Raw genomic sequence first — 18,473 nt, 5'->3', positions numbered from 1 at the left:
AAGCAGGCTCCATGCAGGAAGCCCAATGTGGGACTTGATCCCAGGTCTCCAGGATCACACCCTGAACTGAAGGCAGGTGCTCAACCTATAAGCCACCCAGGCATCCCTGTTATCTATCTTAAAAACATCTTCACAGCAACATCTAGACCTCTAGACTGGTGTTTGACCCAGTATCTGGGTACTGTGGGTTAGCCATGTTGACACACAAAATTAACCATCACAGATAACAAATCACTCTAAACCAAGCAGCACTTTTGGGAGGAAGAACATGGACACATACTTAAACAGAACCAAGAGACTGTAGAGCCAAATATCTGAATGTCTGTGTTTGGGCAGAAACTAATCCTAGTCTGGAACCTCCCCTGCCATGGCTGGGGTCTCCTCTCCCTCCTCAGCCCTGCCTCTAATATCTTCCTCTCTCTAATGCCAGCCTCCCACAGGCATTAACGCCTAGGCTTTGTTCTCCTGACAGGGAGGTAGCTGCCTCCTTTTAGTCACTCAATCTGCAGAGAGCCTGAGGTGCACCAGGCCCTACAGGAAGAGACCTGGAAACCACACAGACCTCCCCCTCATTTCCTCTGAATCTAGCCACAGGCCATGGTCCCAAGGCTGCTCTGAGTCATGGCCAGGCTACTGAGGGGGCTGACCCCCAGTCAGTGCTCTGGGGGCTCTCCCTGCCTGTGAGACCTGAGGAAAACTGCATTTCCCTCTCTGTGACAGGGTCTCCAGGGGGAAAGATGGACCTCTCTTATGGTATGTCAACCCCTGATCCCAGCAGGGACACAGATTTGGAGCAGCCCCTTCCATGAGTCATTGTCCATTAGCTTTGCATCCATCCAAAATCTACCAAGGCTCTACCGCTTACCAGGCCTTGTGCCAGGACCAGGGGACATAGCAATGGACAATATAGGCATAGTCCCTGCCTTTAGGGATAGTCAAGCCCCAGAGACAGGCTCTAAACCCATAATCAGGGATCCCTGGGTGGCGCAGCGGTTTGGTGCCTGCCTTTGGCCCAGGGCGCGATCCTGGAGACCCGGGATTGAATCCCACGTCGGGCTCCTGGTGCATGGAGCCTGCTTCTCCCTCTGCCTGTGTCTCTGTCTCTCTCTCTCTCTCTCTTTCTGTGTGACTATCATAAATAAACAAAAATTTAAAAAAATAAAATAAATAAATAAACCCATAATCAGTTACAATTGTGTTAGATTTTAGTGACAGTGCATTTTTTTTAAAGATTTTATTTATTTATTTATTCATGAGGGACAGAGAGAGACAGAGGCAGAAACATAGGCAGAGGGAGAAGCAGGCTCCATACAGGGAGCCTGACGTGGGACTCAATCCCGGGACTACGGGATCATGCCTTGGGCCAAAGTCAGGCTCTAAACCGCTGAGCCACCCAGGCGTCCCAACAATGCATTTTAAGGAACTCTGATTAAGAGTGTGTGCTGAGGGACTCCTCAGGAAGGCTTCACCAAGAAAGAGACATTTTATCCAGGGAATGAAGGATGAAAGTGGGTTGGTTAGGCAGATGGGTCAATCAGGGACAGCATATGCAGCTCAGTGGCAACAGGGGCAATGCTAGGGCTTCCAGGAGGGGAAGAGGTCCTTCCCGGCCAGTTGGTTTCACTCTTGTTGGAGGAAGACCTCCACAAGACTTGCTTGCATTGTTTATTGAGGCCTCAGGCATTTCCCTGCACCATGGGATGGCCAGGCCCTGTGCTGCAGATGGCTCTGAGGAGCTCCAGTTCAGGATCACCAAGTGGATCTGCACATGTGTCTGGGAGGACATATAGGAACCAATCCCTTTCCAGGATCACAGTCTCATTCTTCCCACATCTACCTGGAGCATAGGCCCATATACAACACAATGTCCAGCTCTGTGTCTTCTCCACCAATGCCCCATCCCCTTGGTCCTTGTCTGTCTATTTGCTCTCCCTCCCGCATTTCCTGGGGCATCTGTCTAGAGGGCATCACAGAGCCCTCCTTCAGGAGTGTCTGTGAGACAGATAAACTTTTCATGCTGACCTTGATTGCTTTTCATAGCTTTATGCAGTGACATGCTGACAAGTGTGTCTCTCTTTTCCTATTGTTTCAAAGACCCCTACTGAAATGGGATGAAGAGAAAGGAGAGGGAGGGACACTGGGATGTGGGTGAAGTGGCTCTCAGCAGCCTGTGGAGGGCAGGTTTTGCAGGATGAGAAGGCCTGGACAGGTATCAGGAGGTCTAGTTAGGCAAGGGGGGCTGATCCCTGAGATAGATGAGGAGATGAGCATCCTGTGCTGAGGGAGCTGCTTGCCAACTACCATCCAAACTCAAAATTGTCCTCATGGCCACCATGTCCTTGGGACCAGTCTTGGTGTAATGGTGTGGGGGAGGAGGCAGCTTGGCATCCTCTGGCTCTGTGACTCCCTCTCTGTTAGCATCCCAGGGAGTCTGGGCCTTTTTGGAGAGATGCTACTGCTGTCTGTTGGAGTCCTCCCAACCTGAGCCCGTGAGTAGCCACAGTTATCACCTACCACTAGTGGCACAGTGCCCTGTCTCACCTCAGTTCCCTTGCTGTGCAGTGGAGCTGACTAGAGAGGACTATTTCAGCGCCTTGTGAGGGCCAAAGTGATACACCCAGTCAGACCCTGACACTCAGCAGCTGCTTAGTAAGGGATGGCGGGTATGTGGCCAGGACACTTGACTGAGCCACACACACCTGCTGGGTGTCTTTTCTTGGCCAGCCTGGCACAATGGGCCCCTGGGATCCCACCTCTTCTTGGGGCAGCACAGACCTCCACCTGTCATCCTGGACAGAGGGCATGGAAGAGCCATGCTACCCACATGCATGACACTCTAGAGTTACAAAGCCTGTCCACATCTGTGATTTCATTGGCCCTTCTAGGAATCCTCCTCTCTTGCTCCCCTTGGACCTCAGCCCTCAAAGTTAGTTTGTTCAGTCCTTATATTATTAGAACTTCCAGAAACTGCCTTCTAGAAACTGAGCTCAAATGGGTCATGATCCTGCGGTCCTGAGATCAAGTCCTGCATCAGGCTCCCTATAGGGAGCCTGCTTCTTCCTCTACCTATGTCTCTGCCTCTCTATGTCTTTCATGAACAAAAATCTTAAAAAAGTAAAAAGTTTAGAAACTGAGCTCAGAGACCTGTGCTGATATCTGCTTAGAGCTATAGTTTTTAAGTTTGCTGAACAGCAGAATCCTTTTATCAAAATCTACCTTTTTAAAAAAAATGATTGTATTTATTTATTCATGAGAGACACAGAGAGAGGCAGAGACACAGACAGAGGGAGAAGCAGGCTCCATGGCTCCATACAGGAGAGATGTTGGACTTGATCTCGGGACTCTAGGATCATGCCCTGAGCTAAAGGCAGGCACTCAACCACTGAGCCACCCAGGCGTCCCTATCAAAATCTTCTCGAACATCTTATGAAAAGCGATTGTAGCCAGGAGCCCTACCCCTCTTGCCACACCAACCCTTTCCCTGAGGTGATACCAAAAGATGTCTGGGCATCCCTAGGACTCTGTAGAGGCCACTGGAAAAGCTTCAGATTCCAGGGTAGACCTCCTGGGATCTCAGCAGACATGCTCCCCAGGGTGCTCATGGTAGGGTTGATGGTGGAAGCCCAAACTCCAGTAGACTTCAAATGGGGAGGGAAGACTGACCAAGAGGATGACCATCTCTGTCTCTCCATCCAGAGAGAAGCAGGGCCACAGCCGTGGCCCTGAGCAGTTTCCCAGTAGGCGAGCACACAGAGCCATCACTGAGACTGGGGGATCCATTGACCATCACCTCTGAGTAAGTCCTATCCTAATGAGGGAATGGTGGGGTGCTTCCTTCCCTCTGGCACCTGAATATTCACTCATGGGAGAAGGGGCCTCTCCTTCCAAGAGAGAAGAGCAGGGAATTTGGTGCTGAGCCACATGTAGCCTTAATGGTGGGATTAAGGAAGCCTGACACACCTGTAGGGAGAAGCTATAGATGGGCAGGGCCTTGTAGGGGGCCCTGAATCGTGCCATTTCCTGCATAGGAGGTACCAGCACTGGTGGTACTGCCTATCTTTCCCTGGTGCAAGGAACCCTGGGAAGAGGGCCAGGTGCAGGAGCCAGCTTGGCAGGTCCTCAGGAATCCTAAATGAGCAATTCCCCTCTCCTTTCCCTCTCCAGAGATGGAGACTGGTGGACAGTGATATCAGAAGTTTCAGGCACAGAATACAGCATCCCCAGCAGCCACGTGGCCAAAATCTCCCATGGGTGAGTTCACAACCCCAGCCCTGCCTTAGGGGGAACTTCCTACTTTCCCTTTCCCCAAACATGGTCCTTTTTGGCCAGTCCTGTGCTGAGCAAAACTGGGGACAGGGGAGAATCAAGCCCAGGCCCTGTCTTCAAGAAGAGCAAACAGGTTGGCCTGTGAGACCTGGGAGCCCAGAGGAGGGAGCTCAGAAAGGACATCATAGAGATGGCCTCTGGGCTTTGAAGGGTGGCTGGGAGTTCAATGGAGGAGAAATGCTGAAAGGGAGCAGCCTGCATACATGTCCTAAATGTCCTGAGGCAAGAAAACAGAGGGGTGGTGCCCCATATCTTGGCAAGCCTGCCCTTCTAAAAGATGCCTCACAGTGGGCAGGACACAGGGAATCTTACACAGTGTGAGCCATCACTTGCCGCAAGTGAGTGACAAAAGAAATCAACTCCAGAACAAATTCTATGTTATGAGAGAGAAAGGAAAGGAACTGCCTTTCAGTGGGATCAACCTGCATAACATGGAGTCAGGCAAGTATGCTGTGTGTGCTATGACAGCTACTCTTCTGTGAGCAAGTACTGCTCTGGCACTGGATGGCCTTCCTTTTCTGAGACTCACAGGATGTCTGGCTCTGATAAAAGTAGCACAGGGATGCTGAGATGTGTGGACACCTCACAGATTCAGCTTGTGTAGAGGTCGTTGGCACCTAAGTGGAGCCCATCTTCCATTTCCTGCTGGGTTGGCCCTGCTGGCCAGAGGTTTTACAACCCCAGTGTGGCACTGAAGTTTCAGTCAAGGAGACACTGGCCATGTCCAAGAGTCCCCTTCCCTTGCCACTCCGTCTCCATCCTCTGTGTTTGTAAGTCCTATGAATGACTTGTTTTATTTACTATAAAACTAGGCTACATTTGCTGCTGGCACCAGGCAGGCCACAGCTTCTCTGATTTATTTCCTTAGAATGGACTCATCCCTGACTCTGGCTTTGACTGTGGAATTTCACACAATGACAGGGAGGTGGCCATTTCCATCAAGTTGGCTTCTGTAGTTTTTCCCAGGGAATCACAGGGCATGATTCTGGGAATATTAGAAGGCTAATGGACTAGTAAGCCAAAAAATTCCTGCAAAGACACCTTGAACTCTGTATTACAGTTAAGTCCTTCAAGGACATAGGTGAAGGATTATGTGAAAAGAGAAAGAAAATAGGGGGCCAGACTAATCAACAATCCAGCAGTAAAAGGGGCCCCAAGGAGAAGGTCATAAAGATCTGTACTTTGGGAGCACATATGGTGATTGATATCTTGCATGATTTTTTCCAAGATTTTATAATGTCTTGGGACATCTGGGTGGCTCAGCAGTTGAGCACCTGCCTTCGGCCCAGGGCATGATCCTGGAGTCCCAGGATCGAGTCCCACATCGGGCTCCCAGCATGGAACCTGCTTCTCTCTCTGCCTGTGTCTCTGCTTCTCTGTGTGTGTGTCTCTCATGAATTAATAAATAAAATCTTAAAAAAAAAGATTTTATAATGTTGAGCATTCTAGTTCCAACATTTCTACCCACAAATAAGCTCCAATGAGAGTTAGAGCTCATTGATAATGAATACATGTTCACTTGCATGCCTTTTGGCTGTAAAATTAAACTTTAAATGTTCAAATAAAATATTTACTAAAATTACAAACACACACTCAGGCAATTCTTGGAAAGGTGAGTGGCTAGCATAGGGATAGTAGAGGAGCTGGGCAATTGATAGGAGAGAATCTGCGATCACCCCACCTTCCTCCAGCCTCCTGGCCACTTGGGAATGAGGTCTCCAGGCAGAAAAGAATGGGGCTAATCCCATGAGGTTGTCCTCCAAGGCCTCTGGAGCTAGGACCAAGACAAAGCTGGGGGTCCCTTGGAGACCAAGGTACAGATGGAACTCTGAGGCCCAGAGAGAGAGGAGGGGTTTGAGTAGAGTCTTGGCCCACCCATGCCCAGGCTGACCTCTCTCTGTCCTTCCCCCAGGTGGCTGTATGAAGGCCTGAGCCGGGAGAAAGCTGAAGAACTGCTGTTGCTGCCTGGAAACCCTGGAGGGGCCTTCCTCATTCGGGAGAGCCAGACCAGGACAGGTGGGTAAGCTCAGCCGTGGCTTGTCCCTTGAATGCCAAGAACCAAGTGCGAGGTGACTTAGGGGTGTAAGTGGGAAGTCAAATGTGAAGGGCTGGTGTATGTAGCCTTGGAGCCAGGCAGTCTAGCTGACTGACCACCATGTTGCTGCCCTGGAAGCCCATTTCTAAAAGTGGGTGTGAATGGCCCATAGTGGGGATCCAGGCTCAGCCTACACTTTAGCAACTGGGTCTTGTAATAGAGTATAGTCACAAGATTTGCCTGCCCTGACCAGCAATGATTCCTCCCTCCCCAAAACACAACACAATCCTGAATCTTGACAAATGGTTGTCAAGTTCACAAGGTCTCTGTGCTCTGGGTCACCAGCCAGTCAAAAAGAGAAAACTCTTTAGAAGTCAGCTCTTGATCTTCTTCTTTCTACTGTACAGAAGGGGGAAGATGGAGAAACAAAGGCTTGAAGAGGGGTAGGGACATGTCACATTGCACATTCATAGGGGACTTCTCCCACTTCAGGTACAGGGCTTTTGCAAACAAAACACAAAGTTGGTAGAGTCTGTGTCTGCTTCCCCTGCCTCCCTCTGAGCTGCTGCCCTAAGAGCCTTAGAGTGGGGGCAGAGAAGGACGTTGAAAGAGTGGTGGCACTGACATTTATGGTAGGCCGATTAAGTATCTTCAGGCAACCCTTTGGGGATTGTACTTCCAGTGTCCCCATTTCACAGATAAAGAACCTGGGCTGAGAAAGAAGAAATTATTTGCCTGGGGATACCTAGCTAAGTGTGAAGCTGGGATTCAAACCCAGCCAAGGTCCTCCTCACTTCAGACACCCAGGAAGGGCCTACCTGTCACAATAATGGTGGAATTCCAAACACAGTGGCAGACTAAGGGGGAGATACTTAACGAATATGGACAGGCCTGTGCTTGCCCTAATTTTCACCAACCATGGTGGGTTGTCAGGGTCCTTTACTCTCAGGCTCCCTACTGGGTCCTCCTCCAGCACATCTTTGCCTCTCCGTCCCTTCCTTCAGAAGTTCTCTGGGTTGACCTTTCCCCAGAACCCCCTGCTACTTTCCAGGCATCTCCCACACACACACCCAAAGGTAGGCTGGGGCTGGAGGCTGGGGGCTGGCCTGAGTGCAGCAGCTGCAAACAGGAAACCACAGCAGTGGAGCTGACTGGGGCAAAAGTGCTGCAAACCAGGCCCCAGTGAGCTTGAGAAGCCACAAGAAGTGCTCTGTGCTCAGCTGCCCCGTCCCCACCCCTTCTCTGGCCTGGTTCAGCCACAAACCACATGACCAAGTGACCAGCACTTACTGCCCATTTCCTAAGAAGGTACATATACATGGGCAGCCCAGGTGGCTCAGCGATTTAGCGCTGCCTTAGGCCCAGGGTGTGATCCTAGAGACCCGGGATAGAGTCCCGCACTGGGCTCCCTGGGTGGGACGCCTGGGTGGCTCAGCGGTTGAACATCTGCCTTTGGCTCAGGGCATGATCCTGGAATCCTGGGATCGAGTCCTGCTTCAGGCTCCCTGCATGGAGCCTGCTTCTCCCTCTGCCTATGTCTCTGCCTCTCTCTGTGTGTCTCTCATGAATGGATAAGTAAAATCTTTGAAAAAAAAAAAAAGAAAGAAAGAAAAAAAAAAAGCTGCTGCCTTTGGCTCAGATCATGATCCCAGGGTCCTGTGATTAGTCCCACATTGGGCTCCCTGCTCAGCAGTGACTGTTTTCTCCCTCTCCCTCTGCCCCTTTGCCTGCTTGTGCGTGTGCTCTCTCTCTCTCTCTCTCTCTCAAGTAAAAAAATAAAATCTTAAAAAGGAAAATAAAAATCCATAAACATCCACAGGATTGCTGGGATTAAGGTTAGATTTGACTCTGAGCTTCCCCATAGCCAACCCCAAAAGGAGATAGATCAGAATGCTGCTCTCATTATCAAGAAAGGAAGAGATTTGTCAGTTCTGCAGGAAAGGCAAGTTTCCCCAGTACTAATTTCTAATCTCTCATCTGAGTCTTCCTGTAGGATAGTGTTTGTCAAGCTGCAGGTTAAGACCCCTTGGCGGGCCAAGAAATCAGTTTAGTTTGCTGGTTATTATAGAGCAGTGTGTCTCAAATCTGGGGAGCCATCACAATCACCTAGAGGGCTTAAAACAAAGAACTGGCACACACCCAGGTTTCTTATTTGGTAGGTCTAAGGCAGGGCCTGAGACTACCTTTCCAACAAGTTTCCAGGTGATACTGCTGTTCTGGGGACCACACTTGAAGATCTAGGAACCCCTAGGTAATGTCAGTTAGGTGTCTGATTCTTGGTTTTGGCTCAGGTCATGATCTCAGGGTTGTGAGATCAGCCCCACGTCTGGCTCTGAGTTTAGTGCAGTGTCTCCTTAAAAGTCTCTCTCTTGGGATCCCTGGGTGGCGCAGCGGTTTGGCACCTGCCTTTGGCCCAGGGCGCGATCCTGGAGACCCGGGATCGAATCCCACGTCGGGCTCCCGGTGCATGGAGCCTGCTTCTCCCTCTACCTGTGTCTCTGCCTCTCTCTCTCTCTGTGACTATCATAAATAAATAAAAATTAAAAAAAAAAAAAGTCTCTCTCTTGGGCAGCCCAGGATTAAGTCCCACGTCGGGCTCCCTGCATGGGGCCTGCTTCTCCCTCTGCCTGTGTCTCTGCCTTTCTCTCTCTCTCTCTCATGAATAAATAAATTTTAAAAATCTTTTTTAAAGAAGTCTCTTTCAAAAAAAAAGTCTCTTTCTCCCTCTCCTCTGCCCCTCCCCCTGCTCTCTCTCTCTTTCTCTCAAATAAATTAAAATAATAATAAGCATCCTAATTTTTTATTTTTTTAAATTTTATTCATTTATTCATAGAGACACAGAGAGAGAGAGAGAGAGGCAGAGACATAGGCCTTAGAAGGAGAAGCAGGCACCATGTAGAGAGCCTGACGTGGGATTCGATCCAGGGTCTCCAGAATCACACCCTAGGCTGCAGGTGGCGCTAAACCGCTGAGCCACTAGGGCTGCCCGCATCCTAATTTTTTTAAAAAGATTTATTTTAGAGGGCAGCCCGGGTGGCTCAGTGGTTTGGCGCTGCCTTCAAGCCCGGGTGTGATCCTGGAGACTGGGGATCGAGTCCCACGTCGGGCTCCCTGCATGGAGCCTGCTTCTCCCTCCCTGCCTGTGTCTCTGCCTCTCTCTCTCTCTCTCTCTCTCTCTCTCTGTGTCTCATGAATAAATGAGTATAAGCTTAAAAAAATAAAATAAGAAAATAAAAAGATTTATTTTAGGGGTGCCTGAGTAGCTCAGTTGGCTAAGCATCTGCCTTTGGCTCTGGTCATGATCCCAGGGTCCTGGGGTCAAGCCCCACATTGGACTCCCTGCTCAGCAGGGAGTCTGCTTCTCTCTCATCCCCCTGCTCGTGCTCTCTCTCTCTGTCAAATAAATAATTTTTAAAAAGATTTATTTTAGAGAGCAAGAGCACATGAGCACGAGTGGGGGGAGGGGCAAAAGGAGAGGAAGAGAGAATCCTCAAACCAACTCCTCCCTGAGCACAGAGCCCAATGCAGTGCTCGATCCCAGGACCTCATGAGATCATGACCTGAGCCAAGATCAAGAGTCAGCCACTTGGGATCCTGGGTGGCGCAGCAGTTTGGCGCCTGCCTTTGACCCAGGGCGCGATCCTGGAGACCCGGGATTGAATCCCACGTCGGGCTTCCGGTGCATGGAGCCTGCTTCTCCCTCTGCCTGTGTCTCTGCCTCTCTCTCTCTGTGTCTATCATGAATAAATAAATAAAATCTTTAAAAAAAAAAAAAAAGAGTCAGCCACTTAACTGACTGAACTACCCAGATGCCCCTGCTTCAGGTAATTTTAAGTGTGTTCTGGGTCACAGTATAAAATATCATACTGTGGTTTGTAGTCAAAAAAGTTTGGAGGTGCCTGGGTGGCTCAGTTGATTAGGTGTCTGACTCTTGATCTCAGCTCAGGTCTTGATCTTCGGGTCATGAGTTCAAGCCTTTGTTGCTGGGCTCCATGCTAGGTATGGAGCCTACCTTTAAAAAAAAAAAAAAAAAAGTTTGGCACCACAGCTCAATGGGGCCTGAGTAACATCAGAGAACACGGGTTCTCAGACTTGAGTGTCTGAGATTTTATTTATTCATGAGAAACACAGAAGGAATTGCCAGGGAATGTTCTTGACAATAGACTTTTGGGCCCCTTCCAAATCTGACTCTTTACTGGGTTCAGAGGTCAGAAACCTGCTTCCTTCACAAGGTTTCTGGGTGGTTCTTATGTTCTTTTTTTTTTTTTTTTTAAGATTTTGTTTATTCATGAGAGACTGAGAGAGAGAGAGAGAGAGAGAGAGAGAGAGGCAGAGACAGGCAGAGGGAGAACCAGGCTCCATGTAGGAAGCCTGATGTGGGACTTGATCCCAGGACTCCAGGATCACACCCTGAGCCAAAGGCAGATGCCCAACCGCTGAGCCACCCAGGCGTCCCTTTTTTTTAAAGAAAGATTTTATTTATTCATGAGAAACACAGAAGGAGAAAGACAGAAACTTAGGCAGAGGGAGAAGCAGGCTCCATGCAGGGAGCCTGTGGGACTCCATCCCAGAACTCCAAGATCATGCCCTGAGCCAAAGGCAGTCGCTCAACCACTGAGCCACTCAGGCATCCCTTATGTTCTTTTACTTTTGAAAACAAAGTTCCATTCTAGGGAAACTAGAATTAAGTAGTAAGAGACAATGTTGTTTACATTTACATAATGCATCTTGTCATATAATAGTAATTAACTATTGATTGAGAGAATGCTATCAGAATCGAGTTTTACTTGCATGAAGGTCCAAATATACCTCTGGGATGGGAATTCTGCAGGGGAATTTGAGTCTGTGTGTGGACTCAGGAGGAAGGCTGGGGGCTCCCAAGAACAGTACTCAGAGTTTAGACTGGGGAGGGAAAACCCTCTCCATCAACCCCAGAGTCCCTCTGACATACTTGTATATGTTCTAAGCCTGAAGGATGTCATGACAGAGCCTGAGTCAGGCCCCAAACCTTGGTTGTGAAGGAGCCTGACCACTTTGTGGAGTTCACAGGACTGCTCCAAAGGTCAGCACCAAGACCAAGCCCCAGTAGCATTACCTCCTCACCTTCCTGCTGTCCTACTAACTATGTGTCTGTTCTGTGATGGGCACTTTAAGGAAGATTGATGATCAAGGCATGCTTCCTGCCACAGAGGGGTTCACTTCTGTCAATCCTGTCAGTGGGAAGCATTTGTTGAGCATTTCCTCTGAGTCAGGACTGCTAAGTCATGGTTCCTATCCTCAGGCTGCAGACAGTGAAAAGTCCAAGATGCAGCATCCCCAAGGCTATCAGCTTCTCAGACACCTTAGCAGAGGAGGTTCAGGAGGGTCCTGCTAGGTCCACCTCCCACACACAGCCTCCAGTCTGATCCCTCATACCACTGTGGATCCTACCCCACCATCATTGGAACACCAGGGAAAACATGGTACCTGACCCCAGAGCTCCCTGCAGGCCAAGATGTGACACTGGCTATGGGGCTGGAACTTTCTGGAATCCAAGATTGTACTTTCTTTGCCTTATTCCTAGTGGGTCTCCCTCCAGCCCCTGCACCCAGCCATAGCTCCTAACATAACTTCCCACCGCCACTCTTCTGGCCCACTGCCCACCAGAACATTCTGTGAATAAACCACTTGCTCTTTTTCATGGCTGCAGCCTTGAACACACTCCTCCCTCCGCCTTGGAAAGCCCTATCCTCCATTCTTCCACTTGGTGAACTCACTCTCATCCTTCATGACCCATTTCAATGTTATTTCCCCAGGCTATTTGTCACTCTTTGCTCTTCAACCACTTCTGTAGCTTCTGTAAGCTTAGTTCTTTTTTTTTTTTTAAGATTTTATTTATTTATTCATGACAGACAGAGAGACACAGGCAGAGGGAGAAGCAGGCTCCATGCAAAGAGCCTGATGTGGCACTCGATCCCGGAACCCTGGGATCACACCCTAAACTGAAGGCAGATGCTCAACCACTGAGCCACCCAGGCATCCCTGTAAGCTTAGTTCTTAAAAGAAAAAAACAAAAAACAAAAAACAAGGTATGTGGTCTAAGAGCACAAGAACTAAATACTCAAAATGGGGACCATAGAGGAAAATTCTGGCTGTGGGAAGTGCCAGCCAGACAACAATTCCTTCCCAGAGTATGAAAATCTGATTATCTATGGTCTGGGCCTACTGTAGTACAGGCATGTAGTAAGTGTTCAAAGTATGTATACTGAATTAACGAATGAGTGAATGAGTGCATGAATGTACATTGAGGGAAGGGGAGAGGATGAGGAGCTGGGGTAGACTTTCCCCCAATACCATGTCTTCATAGACAGTGGTAGGCATGCAAATAGTGGCAAACACTTCTCCAAACTGCTTGTAATCATGGCTCCTTCTAGTATCTATCACACAGACTCATTCATTCATTCATTCATTCAACAAATGGACATATATATATATATTTTTTAAGATTTTATGTATCCTTTCATGAGAGACACATACACAGAGGCAGAGACATAGGCAGAGGGAGAAGCAGCCTCCCTCTGGAGAGCCCAATGCAAGACTTCATCCCAGGACCCCAAAATCACTCCCTGAGCCGAAGGCAGACGCTCAACCACTGAGCCACCCAGGCGCCCCTCAACAAATGGATATTATGTGCTGACTCTGTGCCACCTATTGTTCTAAACAGTGGGGATTCAACAATATGAAAAGCAAAATCCCTGTCCACAAACCAGCTGGCAAAATCAACAGTGAACAAATAAATAATAAAGTGTGTGATCATGGTAAGTGCCACATAGAAACAATGAAGCAGCATAAGAGAAACAGAATCATGGGACTTGTGCAAGTATACAAAGTCCTTGTGGTAGATGCATCCTCAGCAGAGGCAAGTGTGCCTGGAAGCAAATCCAAGGTTGTTGGGAGTCAGGTCATGCAGGGAAAGGACTTTTGTTCTCAGTAGGGGAGTGACATAAACCGATCCCTCCACTGCTGCAAAGAGAAGATTTGAGGGTGGGGTGATGAGGTGGACATGGGAAGGCACATGGCAAGTTGTTGCAGGCTCCACCAGGGTGAGAAGTGGTCGGATTCTGGATATGTCCTGAATGTAGCCAGCAGGGTTCTCTGCCAGCCTGTATGTGAGGTATGAGACAATGGAAGCAGTTAGAAGGATGACTCCAGGGTTAGAGCTTAGTAATAGATGCACAGTGCTGCTGTTTTCTGAGATGGGCAGATGGAGGAAGGGTAAATCAGAACCATCCTTCAGGAGGCTCATGGTTGGTTGTGTGTGTTTTGGAGTGAGGAATAGAGCTGACTGACAGGTGAGCAGGACTCTTGGTGCCACAAAAGCACTGCTGCCTGGGCAAGCTTAGAGCTGGGGCTTCTCCTAGGAAGGAAAGGTGTTCTGGAGGGAAGTTGTCTGAGCAGAACTGAGTTGTAAAGGGAAGACTGATGGTTACTCAGGTGGAAGACTGTTCTATACAAAAGAACAGTGTGAGCAAAGGACCACAGACTGATTACAGGTTGTTGGGTGCTTGCTACATGCCAAACACTGTTAAATGCTTTACCTGCCTCACCACTTGAAACCTTGTGGAGACCTGGTGAGACTGGGAGAATTGTTATCCCCCTTTACAGATGAATAAACAGATCTGAGAGGTCAAATAATGTGCCTACAGACACAGCCAGTGAGCATGGGGCAACAAGGGTGTTAAAGCATGTGGCTGTGTATGGGATTTGAACTCAGGGAGTAGGAGTTAAAGTGGAGATGTTCCTGGAACTGTGAGAGAGCGGTAGGTATTTGGGACTGGCTGGAGCATGTAGTGAGAAGGAACATGGGATACCAGCACTAGGCCAGTCAGAGATGGTAACCTGTCTCCACAGTGGGGTTGTCAACCCTTCGTGGGGTTGATGGAGCTTATTTTCTCTGAGCCTACCAGCTAGATACTCAGTATGGCTACCCTTCCTGTTTTAGTAACTGTGGTGACAGTGAGTAGCATGGGGTGGCTGGGAGAACCATCCAGAAGATATAGGGACTTGGTCACTTAGTTCAGCTGGGTTGGTTGGCCTTCTGGGCTTATTTTAAGATACTTAGCCATTTACCAACCACAGAGTTATTTCAGAGTCACAGCTTACCTCCAGAAGAAACTTTTTTTTTTTTTAAGGTTTTCTTTTTAAGTAATCTCTATACCCAGTGTGGGGCTCGGACCCACAACCTTGATATCAAGAGTCATATGCTGTACAGTCTGAGCCAGCCAGGTACCCCCAGGTAGAGAACAAGGAAAAGGAAGCAGGGACTCTACTCCACACTTCTCAATTTATATTGACGTTGTGTCCTATAGCCTTGCTAAATTCACTTAGTCCTAGTAGCTCTTTTGTTGATTCCTTGGGGTTTTCTACATATATGATCACATTATCTATAAATACAATTTGCTTATTTTCCAACCTGTATACCTTTAATCTCTTTTTCTTGCCTTATTGTACTGGCTAGGACCTCTACTATAATGAATAAAGTGATGAGAACATTCTTGCTTTGTTCCCAATGTTAGAAGGAAACATTCAGTCTTTCTTATTAGTTTATTACCTACAGATGTTTCACAGATATTCTATGTCAGGTTGAAAGTCTTCTGTGGTAGGCAGGATGATATCCTCCCCAGAGATGTCCAGATCCTAATCTCTGGAACTTGTGAATATATTACCTTATATTGCAAAAGGGAGTTTAGAGATGTGACTAAATTGAGGATTTTTTAGATGGGGAGATTGTCATGGATTATTCAGATGAGCCCAATGAAATCACAAGGGTCTTTATAAGAGAGAGGCAGGGTGCACCTCGGTGGCGTAGTCAGTAAAGCGTCTGCCTTCGGATCAGGTCATGATCCCAAGGTCCTGGGATCAAGCCCTGTCCAGCTCCCTGATCAGCGGGGAGTCGTGCTTCTCCCAGCTCTGCCACTCCCCCTGCTTGTGTTCTCTCTCAAATAAATAAATACTTTTTTAAAAAAATAAGAGAAGCAGGAGGGTTAGAGTTTGAAAGAGATTGGTGATGAGTGTTATGCTGTTGGCAGACATTTAACTGAGTCACCCAGGAACCCCTCTTCATTAAATGTTTGGAAGAACTAACTAGCAAAGCCATCTGGACCCAGGGTCTTCTTTGCAGGAAGTTTTAAAATTATGAATTCAGGACACCTGGGTGGCTCAGTGGTTTAGCATCTGCCTTCAGCTCAGGTCATGATCCCGGGGTCCTGGGGTCAAGTCTTGCATTGGGCTCTCCGTGGGGAGCCTACTTCTCCCTCTGCCTATATCTCTGTCTCTTTCTGTATCTCTAATGAATGAATAAATAAAATATTTAGGGCAGCCTGGGTAGCTCAGCGGTTTAGCGCCGCCTTCAGCCCAGGGCGTGATCCTGGAGACCTGGGATCGAGTCCCATGTCAGGCTCTCTGTGTGGAGCCTGCTTTTCCCTCTGCCTGTGTCTCTGCCTTTCTCTCTCTCTCTCTCTCTCTGTCTCTCATAAATAAATAAATAAAATCTTAAAAAAAAATAAAATCTGGGATCCCTGGGTGGCGCAGCGGTTTGGCGCCTGCCTTTGGCCCAGGGCGCAATCCTGGAGACCCGGGATCGAATCCCACGTCGGGCTCCCGGTGCATGGAGCCTGCTTCTCCCTCTGCCTGTGTCTCTGCCTCTCTGCCTCTCTCTCTCTCTCTCTGTGTGTAACTATCATAAATAAATAAAAATTTAAAAAATAAAATAAAATAAAATCTTTAAAAATAAAACAAAAACATGGGATGCCTGGTGGCTCAGTGGTTGAGCATTGGCCTTCAGCTCAGGGCATGATCCTGGAGTCCCAGGATCAAGTCCCACATGGGGCTCTGCATGTGGAGCCTGCTTCCCCCACTGTCTGTGTCTGTGTCTCTGTCTCTCTCTCTCTGTCATGAATAAATAAAATCATAAAAAATAAATATAAATAAAATAATAAAATAAAATTATTAATTCAATTTAGATAATAGATATAGAGCTATTCAAATTTTCTATTTTTCATATCAGTTTTAGTCACTTCTGTCTTTTATGGAATTTGCCCAGTGCACCCAAGTGGTAGAATTTACTGGCATAAGTTGCTCATAATATGCCATTCTTATTCTTTTAATATGTGTAGAATCTATAGTGATGTCCCCTCTTCATTCCTGATGTTGGTAATTTATTGCTTTTTAAAAAAAAAAAAACAGTCTAATTTGAGGTTTATCATTTTTTTTTAAAGTGTCTTTTTTTAAATTTTTATTTATTTATGATTGTCACAGAGAGAGAGAGAGAGAGAGAGAGGCAGAGACACAGGCAGAGGGAGAAGCAGGCTCCATGCACCGGGAGCCCGATGTGGGATTCGATCCCGGGTCTCCAGGATCGCACCCTGGGCCAAAGGCAGGCGCCAAACCGCTGCGCCACCCAGGGATCCCTGGTTTATCATTTTTTAAAGTAAACTCTGTGCCCAATGTGGGACTCAAGCTCATGACCCTGAGAGCAAGAATCACATGCTCTACCAACTGAGCCAGCCAGGCAGTCATTAGGTTTATCAGTTATATCAATCTTTTCAAAGAATCAGCATTTTGGATAATTGACTTTTCTCTATTTTTTAAAATTTCATTTATTTTTGCTTTATTTTTATTTCATTCCTTCCACTTAAATTTATTCTTCTCTTTCTAGCTTAAGGTAGAAACTTTATTTTACACCTTTATTTTCTTGAAATGTTAGCACTTAAATCTACAAATGGGGGTTCTGGCTGGCTCAGCTGGTAGCAAATGTGACTCTAGATCTTGGGGTCCTGAGTTCAAACCCAACGTTGGGTATAGACATTATTTTAAAAAACAAGCAAACAAACAAACACGTAAAGCTACAAATGTACCTTTATTGATTTAGCTGAGCTCACAAATTTGTGTTTTTATTATTTAGTTAAAAATATTTTTTTAGAAAAAAAGGAGGTGCCCAGGATGCACCTAGGCATCTCAGTCTGAGCATTTGACTCATGGTTTCAGCTCAGGGTTGTGAGACTGAGCCCCACGTTGGGCTCCATTCTCACCAGGGAGTCTGCTTGATATTCTGTCTCTTGCTCTGCCCCTTCCCCTCCCCTCTCTAAAAAAAATAAATCTTTTTTTTAAAGACTTTACTTATTCATTCATGAGAGACACACAGAGAGAGAGGCAGAGACATAGGCAGAGGGAGAAGCAGGCTCCATGCAAGGAGCCTGATGTGGGACTCAATCCCGGGACTCCAGGATCACACCCTAAGCTGAAGGCAGATGCTTAACCACTGAGCCACCCAGGCATACCCCAAAATAAATCTTTATAAAAAAGGGGGGACACCTGGGTGGCTCAGTGGTTGAGTGCCTGCCTTCAGCTCAGGTCGAGATCCTGAGGTCCATGGATCGAGTCCCACATTGGGCTCCCTGTGAGGAGCCTGCTTCTCCCTCCGCCTGTGTCTCTGTCTCTCTCTGTTTCTCATGAATAAATAAATAAAATCTTAAAAAAAAAAAAGGGTGCCTGGTGTCTCAGTGGTTAGAACATGTGACTCTTGATCTCAGAGTCCTGAGTTCAAGCCCCATGTTAGATGTACAGCTTACTTAAAAAACAACAGCAAAAACAGGAGCACCTGGGTGGCTCAGTGGGTAAGCATCTGCCTTTGCCTCAGGTCGTGATCCCAGAGTCCTGGGATCAGGCTCTCCACAGGCAGCCTGCTTCTCCCTCTGCCTATGTCTCTGCCTCTCTCAGGAATAAATAAATAATATCTTTAAAAAAGTTAAAAATATTTTCTAATTTTGCTTATTTTTTCTTTGATCTTTGAGTTATTCCCAAGTATTTGGGGATTTTTCCAGATATTTTGTTATTAATTTATAATTAATTCTGTTGTGGCCAAAGAACATAACTATTTTTTAAAATATTTTATTTATTAATTCATGAGAGACACAGAGAGAGAGGCAGAGACACAGGCAGAGGGAGAAGTAGGCTCCATGCAGGGAGGTCGACGCGGGACTGGATCCTGAGACTCCAGGATTACTCCCTGAGCTGAAGGCAGACACTCAACCACTTGAGCCACCCAAGCATCCCATATAACTATTTTTTTAAA

At 47.4% G+C, this 18,473-nt stretch overlaps 1 protein-coding gene across 5 annotated transcripts in view; it reads left to right on the top strand.

Moving 5' to 3' along the window:
- Positions 1 to 18,473, top strand: part of SLA2 (Src like adaptor 2) — a 30,577-nt gene that overhangs the window by 6,028 nt on the left and 6,076 nt on the right. For 4 of the 5 annotated variants that reach the window (XM_072800885.1, XM_072800882.1, XM_072800886.1 and 1 more), the window contains exons 3-5: positions 3,697 to 3,796; positions 4,165 to 4,251; positions 6,239 to 6,342. In XM_072800885.1, coding sequence (XP_072656986.1) covers positions 3,697 to 3,796; positions 4,165 to 4,251; positions 6,239 to 6,342 — 291 coding nt within the window. The remainder of the gene's footprint in view (positions 1 to 3,696; positions 3,797 to 4,164; positions 4,252 to 6,238; positions 6,343 to 18,473) is intronic. The other variant, XM_072800883.1, reaches the window with a different exon arrangement.

The sequence above is a fragment of the Canis lupus genome, chromosome 26 (genome assembly GCF_048164855.1).
Source record: "Canis lupus baileyi chromosome 26, mCanLup2.hap1, whole genome shotgun sequence".
NCBI lineage: Eukaryota > Metazoa > Chordata > Mammalia > Carnivora > Canidae > Canis > Canis lupus.
This window is presented reverse-complemented; position numbering and strand designations above follow the sequence as displayed.